General features: G+C 44.0%; 1 protein-coding gene across 3 annotated transcripts in view; it reads left to right on the top strand.

The window, feature by feature from the left end:
* Positions 1 to 4,219: 4,219 nt before the first annotated feature.
* AATF (apoptosis antagonizing transcription factor) overlaps positions 4,220 to 13,290 on the top strand; it is a 101,114-nt gene continuing 92,043 nt past the window's right edge. The window contains exons 1-4 of one of the 3 annotated variants that reach the window (XM_014862268.3): positions 4,220 to 4,563; positions 5,534 to 5,725; positions 7,977 to 8,405; positions 8,846 to 8,983. In XM_014862268.3, coding sequence (XP_014717754.1) covers positions 4,473 to 4,563; positions 5,534 to 5,725; positions 7,977 to 8,405; positions 8,846 to 8,983 — 850 coding nt within the window. In that variant the 5' untranslated portion in view covers positions 4,220 to 4,472. The remainder of the gene's footprint in view (positions 4,564 to 5,533; positions 5,726 to 7,976; positions 8,406 to 8,845; positions 8,984 to 13,290) is intronic. The other 2 variants (XM_070482841.1, XR_006512271.2) reach the window with 2 other exon arrangements.

Below are 13,290 nucleotides of genomic sequence, written 5' to 3'. Positions count from 1 at the left end.
TCAGAAACCAGGAGAAAGAGAGGCAGGACTAGGGTATCTGTTTTTACCTTGGCTGGGGCTGAACTCCTTTGCTAATGCCAGCCAAGCTTTTCTCCCTGGCTCCCTGCTGTTATTAACTACAGATTTGCATTCTGTGGATTTAACTGATACAGTTGAAGAGATATTTGCTGATAAGTTAATACAGAATTTGAAATAGAAATCAAATCCATGGCTAAAAGTGAGTGGTCCCAGTCTGTGATTAGACATGAGATCCCGTGGACTCTCTCTCTCCAGCTCTCTGCGCATGCAAAACTGGACTTGTAAATGTCAGTTACCTGTAAATATATAGTTAGAGGTGGTCCTTTTCAGTTTCAATTCACTTCCCATAGATAATCCTGCTTTCTAATTTAGCGGTTTGAAAGATAACATAAAATGAATGTACAGTACGGCTAGCAATGAAATACTTTAATCCCTTTCACAGAACGGATATGAAATAGTTGTTTTATAGTATTTGTTACATTTGAAGTTCCCCAGAAGGAAAACTATTTTGCCTGGCACAAGATACATATTACGTTTCTCTGAAAGATGAGCAAAAATAACCAATATAGAAATCAAATTTCAACTGGGAGTTGCCAATAGGTTCTGAAAAGTACTTCAATCTTTTCCAAGCCTTCATTAAACATGGAAGGAATTCAAATGTTTTATCTACTATGAAAAACACCTGTGTGTGTTTTAATATCAGATGCTATTAGAGTTCCAGAATTTCTTTTCCATATCACCTAGATTTCAGTCTGGATTATTTATTTCCTTATTTAAAAAACCAAAGGTTTTACATTAAATGGTATGTAATTTCTAGTATTGTTTTCATATTTTAAGACACAACCAAGTGTATCTTTCCTGCAGAGAAGGCTTTAAAATAAGCAATATTTCACTGCATCCATATGACGGCTTATCTAATGGGGAGGATTATCAGGGAGGAACCTGACAGTGTTCTTTCAGAAATCCAAATTTATGAAATACAGGGGAGACTTTTACAACTCCTAGCCTCTGCATGCAGCACATTTCTTTATCTGCTTTGTATGCAATCACTGGATCGGCTTGTTTTTGCCCGTTTAGTGTTTATATACATTAAATCATAGCCAACTTATTCATTATAGCTACCCCCTTTAAAGACATTCATTTAACTGAACATACGCTCATTGGAAGCTGTATTTTCCTATCAAGGCTGCTGAATTATTTAGCAGCTTTATTGTGGAATTGGGTACTTGATAAGAAGCGTTTTAGAGTTGGGTGCTCAGTGTGGACTTAATTCTTCTCTCTGACTCCATGGCAGCAGTGCAGTCTCTCCCCCTTGGTGCTGCATCCTGAACCCCAACAAATACCTGAATAGGTGGCAAGGCTTAGCAGCCAAATTTGAAGCCACCAAGAGAAGGAGATCTAGAATTGTCAGGGACTGTTCTCCGTCCCAGGAGAGCCCCAGTACCTACCTCTGGCCCTGAGGTGCAAAGAAGCACTGCACCATCCCCATGAGGCCCGGCTGGGAGCTCCTGGGAGAGGCTCGAGGGCAGGAGGGGATCACCACGGTCCTCTCCCACCCAGGAGGGAAGTCTCCTCTCCGGCTTGGCTTGGTAGCCTGGTTTCTTCCCGCGGCCATCTTAAAGCCGCCACCTCTGTGCCTCTGGCCACCTGCCCTGAGGGTTCCAGCAGCAGGGAGCCACCATCTGTCCGGGGAGAGGGAGTTGAAGCTCACCCACCCAATTTCTCCAGACAGGAGGATGCTAGGGGGGCCTGCTCTAGGGCGAGACAAGATGAGGGAGCACTATGCACGGAGAACCAGACAAACACTGGCAGGGGCCTGGGACCTGGGGTTTGATGGCATCTGAGAAGAGAGGCAGGTAAGTACCTGGTTTTCCTAAGCTCTTGAAACTCCTGGTCATGTGAACAGTTGATTGGGACAATGAGGAGGGGTATTCAAAGTCACACCTGCCCATCCTCTGCTATTCCTACATCTGTCTGCCACTTTGCAGCCCTTGGGCAGCAGGAAGAGGAAGTGTGAGTGGGGAGACCCTCCGACCTTCTCTGGAGAAGGCTGTTCTTTTGGGAGAGTGCTCCCCTTTACACCCATTCCCCGTCTCATCTCATCTGCTGTCATCTCTAGAGCCCTCAGATGTTTCAATTTCTTCCAGGAGGTATAGTCTTGAAATATCCCCTCTGATAGTCCACCCTCTATGTTCATCTCCATCCCCATGAGGAAACCCCTCCTCCCTTCTCAAGAAACTAGAATGCAAGTAGGGAGGGCCCCCCAGAGAGGGCATTTAGGAGGCTGCTCTCCTGCCGCTCTCAACTTCTCTCAGTTGCATCTTAAGTCCTAGAATTCTTTCTTCTTTCCTCCACTTCTGGAGTACCCCCCCCCACCCAGTATGTTGTGAGAAAGCAGGGGAAGCATTTTGGGGTCCTGGGATGTGTGTGTGACAGGAGTAGAGTGGTCTTGATTTCTTCCTCCAAAGGCTTCCCAAGTCAGGGGGGACCAGGACAGAAAAGGGACAGTAGGTAAGCAGGTGTAGAGCATTTCCTGCCTAGAACTATCCAGCAGTGTCCAGTTTGCATGGCAGCTTAGAAATGATTTCTGACCTGCTTGTTTCCCTCCCCCTTTTCTCCCTTTTCTTTACCCCAAGGCCAGGTTTCTAAGCATTATTAGTGTCCAAAATAGGAAGGGAAGAGGACTGGGGGAGGTAGTTTCCTAAATGTCGGGTAAGAGAAACATTTTTGTCCTTTGAAGCCCAGGGCAACGGCCGCCTGTCGAATCCTGCCGAGCATGCTTTTGCTCTGGACTCCCCAGGCACAGACCCCAGACTGCAATTACAGGGGATGTGTTAAAAAAAAAAAAAAGCTGTTTCCTTGCAGACGGTGAAACGCAGGGGTTTTTTTTTGCCCGAGTCCCCTGCCTTGGGTGCCCCAGCCTCGTCTGGCATTCTTTCCCTTCCCTGTCTGAGGGTGGCTATCCTAAGTCAGGTTCTCCTTTCCCTCTGCAGCCACCTAGGAAGGGGACATGGGACAAGCCACACTAAAGTGGTGGTCTCTCATTGTTCTTGACACTGAGGGCATATGAAGGCTGTGAAAGTCAGGGACCCTCCCTTCCCTCGGGTTCCACAGGAGACACTGGGGAGCTGAAGGTTCCCCAGGGTGTCCAGCTGTGGAATCCAACTGGTGTGGGCTGTACTCAAGAAGGTACACACAAGGTACCCCTACCGTCTGTTTTATGGATCCTTTTGAGGCAGTTTCTGGTTAGGGTGTTCTAGGTCTCTACAGGTGACCTCAAACAGATACTGGAAGGATAGACCACTTTGTACTCACTCTTATCACCCCTTATTGCAGTTTCTGCTTACATGTCTGTTTGCCCCTCTGGGCTGCTCACCGTCAGAAGAGAATCTAACTTACACATCTTTGTATCTCTTGTAGTAGTGCCTGCCACATAGCGGGCAGTCAGGGAATGCTTGATGAAGGAAAGAGAATATAAAGGGATTGTATCTTTCCACGTGTCTGGGTGCAATTAAATCGATTGTATTAAGTCTTTACATTTAGAGTCTGCCTGTGCCCCTCTAACAATAGACCAGAGTTTTTCTGCATTTGTGTATCAGTTTCAAGTGTCTGAGTATGCCCTCATCTTTGAACAGCCAGGATATCAATACCGACGGGTGTGCAGTAGAATAATCCTCACTCCACCCCCTTTTCCCTACTCAGATACAGCTACTTGGAGAAGCTACAGAATCAATCTTTATTTATGTACAGCCATAGCGATTTCTAATTATTCCTGTTGGTGAAGATGCCAGCAGTCCGCTGCACACTTACACATGCACATCCCTGACGTAGGATTCCCAAATCCCAGTCAGCGCGTGGTCCCGGACCCAGACTCCTCCAAATTGTGAAATGCCAAACCTGTTTTTGGTCCCAGTCTGTGCGTGCCTGAAAGCGTACCTGAGGCTCTAGAGGCTTACCCTTCACTCCCTTCTTCTTCCCAGATCAGCCACCATGAATCACGGCTACATTACACTTTATTTCTAAGCAAATCTCGGACAAAGCAAATCTCGGATAAACCTTGCGGCACATTTTACGCAAGGCGACATGGGCCGCGCGCCTCACAATCTCTGCTCGGCACCAGAGGCGTCCACGTGCCCTTGCGCGCTCCCGCACCACCGAACACACCCCCTCGACGCACGCGCACGCGCGCACGCGCACACGCTCCCGAACTGCGACGATCTCTTCAGCCTTCCGGGAGCTTCCGCCTTCATCCTAGCAACGCCCCCAGTGACGCGGAAGGCCCCGCCCCTCCCGCGCGCCTCCCGGAAGTTGCCGGCCCGAAGCTGGGCGCAGGGCTCCGCGCGGTGCGAGCGGTGCTGGGGAGCAGTCTCCCGGCGAGAGGATTCGGCGAGGAGACAGTGTCCGGGCTGGGGCCGCACGTTCACGTGCGCGGCGCGGAGCGAGACCCGCTGACGATGGCGAGGCCGCAGCCCCTGGCGCTGCAGCTGGAACAGTTGCTGAACCCGCGACCGCGCGAGGCGGATCCTGAGGCCGACCCCGAGGAGGGTGAGGCCTGACTGGGGCGAGGCCACGTGCGGACCCGGCGGGATGTGAGGGGCCAGCAACTGGGCCGCGCCGCCTGGCCTACTCTCCTTACCCTTGCGCAGAGGGAAACTGCCTCCCGGGAGGGTTGCCCCCGGGCTCGGGAGGAGGGCTTCGGCTTCTTTCTGACAGGCACTCTAGACTTGGTGCTCCGGTGGGCGGAGCATCCCGAGGACTGGCGAGGAGCTGGTCCTCGGGTTAACTGTTGGTCCAGGGCTGTTGCAGGCAGCCAGAGTCTGGTAGCAGGCTGGAAGTTATCTTTCAGGATGCCCTTACTGGTATTGCCTTAGAAATGAAGAGCAAGTCTCCTCGGCTTTTAAACTCTGCCTGCCGCTGAGAACTTACTTGGAGAGTGAGGAAAGAAGTGGGTTCCCATGGTTCTGTTTAAGCCTCTTTAGGCTTCAAGACACTTGCTCAGGGCCTGACGAATGAGACTCCTGTTCTGTAAGCTGATGTTCAAAGTCTAGTTGCGAGTAATCCTGCTTTAGACTTGAGTCAGAGAAGTGTGAGGAAGGGAGAAGAGGAGCGATAAATGTGAGTTGTGGACCGTGTCTTAGGAATATCAGTTGAAGGAACTGGGGCTGTTTAGCCAGGATAAGCGAAGAAAACTCCCTGCGGATTGGGTTGGAGTGAGGATAGAACAGGATGATGGCTGACTTAGAATATTTGAGCGACTGTCACACATGGAAGAGGACTTAGCCTAGTAGTGTACGAACTAAGGCGTAGAAATATAGCCTACTAGTAGTAGCGGAGTCAGCTTACAGCAGCAAGGTAGTAAGTGGTCTCCCTTGGGAGGTAATGAGTTCCCTATTCCGTGAAGTTGGTGGGGATTTTGCAGAGGACATTCAAGTATGAGTTGAAAGGGTTTAACAAGGTTATCCTTAAAGTTTCTTCTAACCTAGAGATTCTGATTACTTTCCCCCCTTCCCCACAGCCACTGCTGCCAGAGTGATTGACAGGTTTGATGAAGGGGAAGATGGGAAAGGAGATTTCCCTGCGGTGGGTAGCATTAGAAAACTGGCGTCAGCCTCCCTCTTGGACACAGACAAAAGGTATTCTGGCAAGACCACCTCTAGAAAAGCTTGGAAGGAAGACCACTGGGAGCAGACTCTGCCAGGTTCATCTGGTGAGTAGACATATTTGCATGGTACTCTTTGTCTTTCTTCCCTAATTTTTTAGGGCTAAAATCCTTTTTTTTTTGTTAATGATCTCTGCAAGACTAGTCTGTGTGCCCTCGCCTCTTATGTTAGGAGAGACCATTGATTTGGCCTTAGAAAGGGCTTTAGAGATACTTAATTTTTGCTTCATAAAGAATCTAAAGCCCAGAGCAATTAAGTTGCTGTACTCCTTATGTTAGACTAATGGTTCACCCTAAAATGGGGTCAGAGAGAAGGTAGGGCATATCAGGTACTGGAGAAGGCTATGTGTTGAAAAAGCACTGTGTATGCTGCTCTTGGATTTTGACACTTCCTTCAGTTTTCCAAGTCTTGCATTGGGTCAGTGTATAACATTAGTTTGTGAAACTAATTTTTTGCCGATGTAGAAGTAACGTTATCCTTCCCTCTTCCCTGCAAGAGAGTTAGGAGAATGTGAACTTGTAGTTTTAAAGCTGTGTAAGTTTCTCAGAGTGGAAGAAGGAGCTGCATATGGTGATTATTGAGTGGGTGCCATCTGTTTCCCTTTAGACAGGTTAGAGGTGCCATGTTGAGGATCCACAGATGATGTAAAAGAAGCTATCATTCAGGTTATGATATCCATGATTTAGTCCTTAATATAGTTCTGGGGGCTTCTGATAAACTCATTTCATATCCTTTGCCTAAAGACTGATAAAGAGGCCAATCATGAGACAAATATTATAATATTTATTGAGCTCTCACCATGTGTCAGACACTGTAGTAAGCTCTTTCAATTAAGTCCTAAGAGCCTGGGACACAGTAAGTCCTCAAAAAATCTTCTCTCCATTATCATAACATGTATCATCTCATTTAATCCTCCCAATAGCCCTATGAGGTTGGCACCATCTATTCCCATTTTACAGTTAAGGAAATCGGGGGCAGATTGGTTAAGTAACTTGCCCAAGGTCACATAGCTAGTAAGTAAGTGGGAAGAGCTGGGACTCAAATGAGGCAGTCTGACTCCAAGATCTATACTCTTAACTACTACTATGTATGAATATTTCTTAATATGAGAAATGGCATACTTTTAAAGAACTTAAAAGATTATTTCTGTTTACCATTTTTTGTACTTAGTTTTTTAATTTTTATTTTTGACAGCCTTCTCTGTCTTGAGTTTATATATAGTTTTTAAAAGAAATACTGAAGACCTATCACATTCTCATAAAATCTTTTATGAAGAAAGTGGTTGGTAACTGATCCCTGTATCTAATAATTATGCTTGCTGTACATGGGACCTTTATGTTCTACCATGGAAGAGATTGACTAATCAGTAAAAACCTGTAAGTATCAGGTGATACCCTAAGCATAAGTAAAACCAGGAGCCTTAACTAACGTTCTGTTTACTTTAGGATCAAATTCAGACTTCTTCCTGACTTGGTCCCTGAGCAACTCTCTAGGCTCATCTCCCACCGTTCTGCACTTCAGTGCACTTTTCCAGTGCTGGACCTTTGCATATGCTGTTTTTCTTTTCCTTTCCCATTCTCTGTCTGATCAGCTGTTACTTATGTTTAGTAAGTAAAATTATAATGTCTCCTACGCCCTTCCAGGTGAGTTAAGTGGTTCCTTCTCTATACATGGTGTACTAATGACATTGTAATATAATTATTGGTACGCATATCTACCACTCCCACCAGACTGTGAAGCCTTGCCCACAGATATTGCATTCTATTTGTCATTCCCTAGCTTTTATCTATGCTATAATAGGTGCTTAATAAGTATTTAATAAATATGGCACACTTGTGTGATAGAGACTGTGCATTTGAGATAGTTAATGATAAACTATGTTTTTTCAGATGCGGGTTTGGGAAAACTAGTAATTCCCTCACACCAGTTGAAATATTACCATTTTTCAAGGTCCAGACCAAAGGCAGCCTCTTCCTTATAGCCTTGCTGAAATTCATTTGCCCTATAGTTAACATTTCTCCCTCCTCTGGGTTATTAAAATTTTGTCACAGCACTTTTAATTCTTCTCTGTATTTTTTTTATGGTCTGTCTTTCCCACTAGAACCTTACATTAGGATAGGACCCATGTTTTATTCATCTTTGTTTCTGTGTAATAAATGTTTGTTGAATTGAATTGAGTACAATAATATATATACATTTTTTGGTAGATGCCAAAGTCCTCTAGTTGAAATGAAAGATATGGCCCGGTATTTGTCTCAAAGTAACGTCCATTTTTTCCTTCTTCCCTGCCTTGTTTAGACGAGGAAATATCTGATGAGGAAGAGTCTGACGATGGAGATTCAGAGGGGCTGGGTCTGGAGGAATCTGATGAGGATGCCATGAGCGCTGCTGAGGAACAGGAGTGTGGTGATGATGGGGACAGTAGTCTGGGCAGGAAGAAGAATAGCAGAAGTGGCTCTGTGACAATGCCAGGCTTCAGTGTCCAGAGCATCAGTGACTTTGAAAAATTTACCGAGGGAATGGATGACGTTGGTAGCAGTGAAGAGGAGGAAGACGAAGAGGAGAGTGGCGTGGAAGAAGGGGATGGCGAGGAAGACGTCGAGGGTGAGAGTGAGGAAGACAGGGGTGAAGACAGGAACAGTGAAGACGATGGCGTGGTGATGACCTTCTCCAGTGTCAAAGTTTCTGAGGAAGTAGAGAAAGGCAGAGCTGTGAAGAACCAGATAGGTTTGTACATGGTTCCCTGTTTGCTTCTTTTTCAGAGTGCATCTGATCTCTTTTTTGTTTGTTTGTTTTTGGCTGTTTGCTCTCTTCTGTGTCCTTCCAATTAGTTTGTGACATGCCCCACTTACCTAGAGGCCTAAAGCCCCATTCCTCTCTGCTTAGCCAGCCATTTCTCCACTGAGCTGCTTAGTTCTGCTCTAGTACTTCCGGAAGATTGAGGAGTGTCTTCTCCTCTCCTTGGGCTTTAGCATTCTCTCTCTCATGTAGCAAATATTTGCTTCCAAGATACTGAATTTATTTTCTATAATAGCGAGTGTTTCCCTAGCACAAAACTGTAATAAAGCTGTGCTGCTTAGAGACTGGCATGATGTCCTGTCCCTCCCCTCCCCGCCCCAGAAAGATTTTATAACTGAGAAGTGGAATTCTCCTTTTTTCTTTCCCAGCGCTGTGGGACCAGCTCTTGGAGGGAAGGATCAAACTGCAAAAAGCTCTGTTAACCACCAATCAACTTCCTCAACCAGATGTTTTCCCTATTTTCAAGGACAAAGGTGGCCCAGAATTTGCCAGCGCCCTAAAAAACAGTAAGGATACTTATGCCATATTGGGATACTTAGAACCACTGGCGTACATTTGAATACACTGGGTTCGTATTTGCAGCACCACGGAGTTGAAGGAGAGAAGATTTGGGTTTAGTGATAATGTGGTATAAAATAGTGGGTTTTAACTTTTTTTAAAAATAGCAATATAACTCTTTTGTCAAATGAAGACAACTTTGATTGAAATGGATTGGGTGCTTGAGTCATGTCTATTCCACTTTTTTCTCACCTGCCCTCACTTCCCTCTCCCTCTCCCCTTGGCTTTATGGGTTATTTCTTTTTCTTTTTCTTTTTTTTTTTAAAGATTTTATTTTTCCTTTTTCTCTCAAAGCCCCCCTGTACATAGTTGTGTATTTTTAGTGGTGGGTCCTTCTAGTTGTGGCATGTGGGATCCCACCTCAGCATGGCTTGATGAGTGGTGCCATGTCTGCGCCCAGGATTTGAACTGGCGAAACCATGGGCCGCCAAAGTGGAGCGCACGAACTTAACTACTTGGCCACAGGGCCGGCCCCTATGAGTTATTTCTTTAATACTCAGAGAACACTATTTGAAAACCCACTGGTATTGACCAAAAGGGAGAGAATGAGTGACTAGACTCAGTTCATTTAAGTTAGTTGTGTTCTTTGTTGGGAGGTTTCTAGCATGACATGCTAAGATGATTGTAATCATATCCTCCTTTTGGTTGCATAGAGTGAGAATAGATGATGACTGCAAAGAGAGGGAAAGTTTTGGAAGAGAATTTTAGAAGAGAAAAGGAATTTAGGAATTTTTTGATTCCCAATCCCCTCATTTTACAGATGAGAGAACTGAGGCCCAGAGAAAATGAGTTCCCCAAAGTTACAGAGCTCGTTCATACATTTCAGAGACAAAACTTTAGCTTTTCTGCCTTGCAGTCTAGGAGTCTTTCTCTACCACACTGCCTCCTGTGTGCCTGTGTGCCCAGTGACATCAAAACCTAGGGCAGGGGGAGATTTTGGGTGACTACACAGTGGTTGGAATTTTTGTTCCTTGTTTGTGTGCTGAGACTTAATGTTTTCATTTGCTCTTTAAAACTTACTATTTTTTTTATTTTTTTGAGGAAGATTAGCCCTGAGCTAGCTGCTGCCAATCCTCCTTTTTTTGCTGAGGAAGACTGGCCCTGAGCTAACATCCGTGCCCACCTTCCTCTGCTTTATACGTGGGATGCCTGCCACAGCATGGCTTGCCAAGCGGTGCCATGTCCACACCCGGGATCCCAAACGGTGAACCCCGGGCCGCCGAAGCAGAACGCGCACACTTAACTGCTCTGCCACTGGGCCGGCCCCTAAAACTTATTTTTATAATGTCATGGAGTTAGAGTTGGACATCTGATTTGGTGTCTGCCCCTAGGTAGAGTCACTTAAACCATTCAAGATAAATGTGTAGATTTCTAGGGTAGGGAATTCTATGACCCTTTCTTGTAGGAGAATACCTGGTTTAATGAGGAATTACTTCCTAGGGTCCAGTCTTTAGCTTGTTTGTCCTGCCATGCTTGAAATCTCTTTCCTATGTGAAGTGCCTGGACGATCCTTCAGGAACCCTGCAGATACTGGGAAAGTGGGTCTTTTATATCTGCTCCCCCAGTTTTTCTGCTTTCCTCCCTTAAATAAATGATAAATTGGCAGTTTTCAACATTTTTTGAGATTTTTGGAGCACTTCTCTGCTATTTTTAATGCCCTAGTACCCTAATTCCTGTTATGCCTTTGGAATGAGACCTAGGCTGCTCTATATTAAATGTCTGAAATGTTTCAGGGTAAGGCCTTTGCTATTTTGTTACTCATTACTCTTCTTGCTTGAGCTTTTCCATTTTTTTTTTTTGGATTCATCTTAAAACATTGATATGTTAAGGGTTAGCCCGTGTCCAGTATAGTGGACACCTTCTTATTCTTGGATACAATTTAGTCTCTTTAGTTATTTTACTTTTATTTTTCAACAGTTCTGATCTTTTTAATCTGTCTTTTTCGTACTTAACCAGTTGCCTCTTTGCCTCATTGGTGAATTCCAGATAATCTGACAGATGTCTATTAGTCTGACAGGGTGGGATGCGGTGGAAGAGGGAGAGAAAGGAATGTTTGTTTGGTATCACATATTCTCAGATGGGAGGGTGGCGAGTTTTCTAATAACTGGAATGTCTGTGCATCTGAAGGGTAGCTAATTTTTGTTTCTAACCTTATGACAATGTGATATAATATGTTGTATAGCTCCCTGTCTTGGTAAACAGATTTTAAGGAAAATTTCTTGGCTACATTCGTCTGGATGAACAGTTTATACTGTACTATGTAGCTGGTGTGGAACGTAGGCTGAATTTGTGCTGCCTCCAGAAGAAGCATTGGAACTTACTGCTTGGGCTTCCAGTAGTAGTTAGAGTCAGACTGTCTGGGTTTAAATCCCATCTCAGCAGTGGATTAGCTATGTGACCTTGGGCAAGTTACTTAACTTCACTGTAAAACGGGGATAATATGGTTGTGAGGATTAAAGGACATAATCGATAGAAAGCATAGGCACAGTGTTGGGCACACAGCACACCACGAATGTTAGGGACCAGTGTTATATTTTTCTGTGAAAGAAGCACTTGGCAATGTTCAGCCATGTGAATGATGATCATCAGTGTAACTAACATGATCCCCACTGTCTTCAGTGGTTTTAGGCTTTTTATTAATGTTCAAATTCCCTGAATAATTTACATTAACCATTTGTTCTGGAAAGTGGTAGTGTTGTAGTCTACTGTAATACTTATAATTCAGCTTCTGCCTCTTATAACTATGGAAAGGTGACCAGAGATTTCCTTATTGCCAAAGCAGGCTACTGCCTCCCTGAAGCATTGCCCCGTTCCTTGAAATCTTTCCCTTTGGCTTTGGTGACACTGCATATACTGTTTGGGTTCTCCTGCCTTTCTGATTCTTCTCATCTCAGACTCTTCTTTTAGCCTCTCAGTGTCAGTTTCATTGCATTTAGGGTCCTGTTCTCAGGTTGTTTCCTTGATATATTCTTTCCTTGGCACTGTCATTTACTCTCATAGTGCTGTCAGTAACCTCTAAAACAGCAGACTTCAGCTGCATTCTAGCCACAGTAAACTGAGCAGCATGCCTCTGTGCCTTCCGCACCCTAAATTCTACTTTTCAGAAACTAAACGAATACCTTCTTCTTTCCCACACTTAGTCCCCACTCACCTTGGTGTTACATGTTGTTATTGATAATTCTTGAACTGTGAATGGATTTCAAAGACTTTTTTTTATATTTTAGTAGCTGCGTAAGTGGTAAGTCATGAAGTAACCTTAGTAAAATTAAGGGATTTTCTATGCACGAAACGGTTTCTCTAAAGAGATTAGCTTTTTCTCTGATTTTCTTTTAAAAAGTTCTACAATTTTAGGAGGTGGGTCTTTTATATTGGTGGCAATAATATATAAGGAAGAAGGCAAGTTACTTAAGGAAACCTCAGCATGGGTTATTTAAAACTTTTCATTATGGAATGTATCAAGCCTATATAAAAGCAGAGAGAATTGTACAATGAACCCATATGCCGTTCCTAGCTAGCAGTTGCCAACTCACAGCTAATCTTATTTCACCTATACTTATACTAACTCTCCCCCTACTTCTGGATTATTTTGAAGCAAATACCAGACATCCTATAATTTTATCAGTAAATAGCATGTAGCTTTAAAAGAAAAGGATTTTAAAAGAAATCACAATACCGTTATCCCACATAAGTACATTAACAATGATTTCTTAATAAGCATAACTGATTTGAATGGATGGGAGAGGTGAGAGGGCATTTCTGTAACAGGCACTGTCTACTGTCTTTTTCAGAGTTTGCGCTATAGCTTTAAATGAAGTGATTAAAGGAAAGCCAAACTTCAGCCATAATAAGTTGACCTTTTAGTGAAATGCATGTTATTAATGTATTTAATGAGATGCATTACAAACTGCAGTGAGCACCATGTTTCATTACAGGTCTAAAATGCAATATCATTAAAGACCTTTAATAGAAACAATGGTTGACATTTTGATATTTCCCATAAGCAAAAAAACCTAAGAATACAGAATAATGTAATACAAATATAGAGGAAGTGTTGAAATTTTTTACTTGCCTAAGAGTGTAAAAACAAATTCCACTATTAATAAATTATACTTTGTTTGCTCCTCCTCATCTTCCCACTGCCAGTTCATGTTCATCCTCTCCTCTCTCTGTGGTTCCCACAGCAGCTCAACTATTTTGACTTGAATAGATTAAAATTTTTACTGCTAACTTGACCTCAGCACTGATAGACACGTTA

Source organism: Equus asinus, chromosome 13 (assembly GCF_041296235.1).
Source record: "Equus asinus isolate D_3611 breed Donkey chromosome 13, EquAss-T2T_v2, whole genome shotgun sequence".
NCBI lineage: Eukaryota > Metazoa > Chordata > Mammalia > Perissodactyla > Equidae > Equus > Equus asinus.
This window is presented reverse-complemented; position numbering and strand designations above follow the sequence as displayed.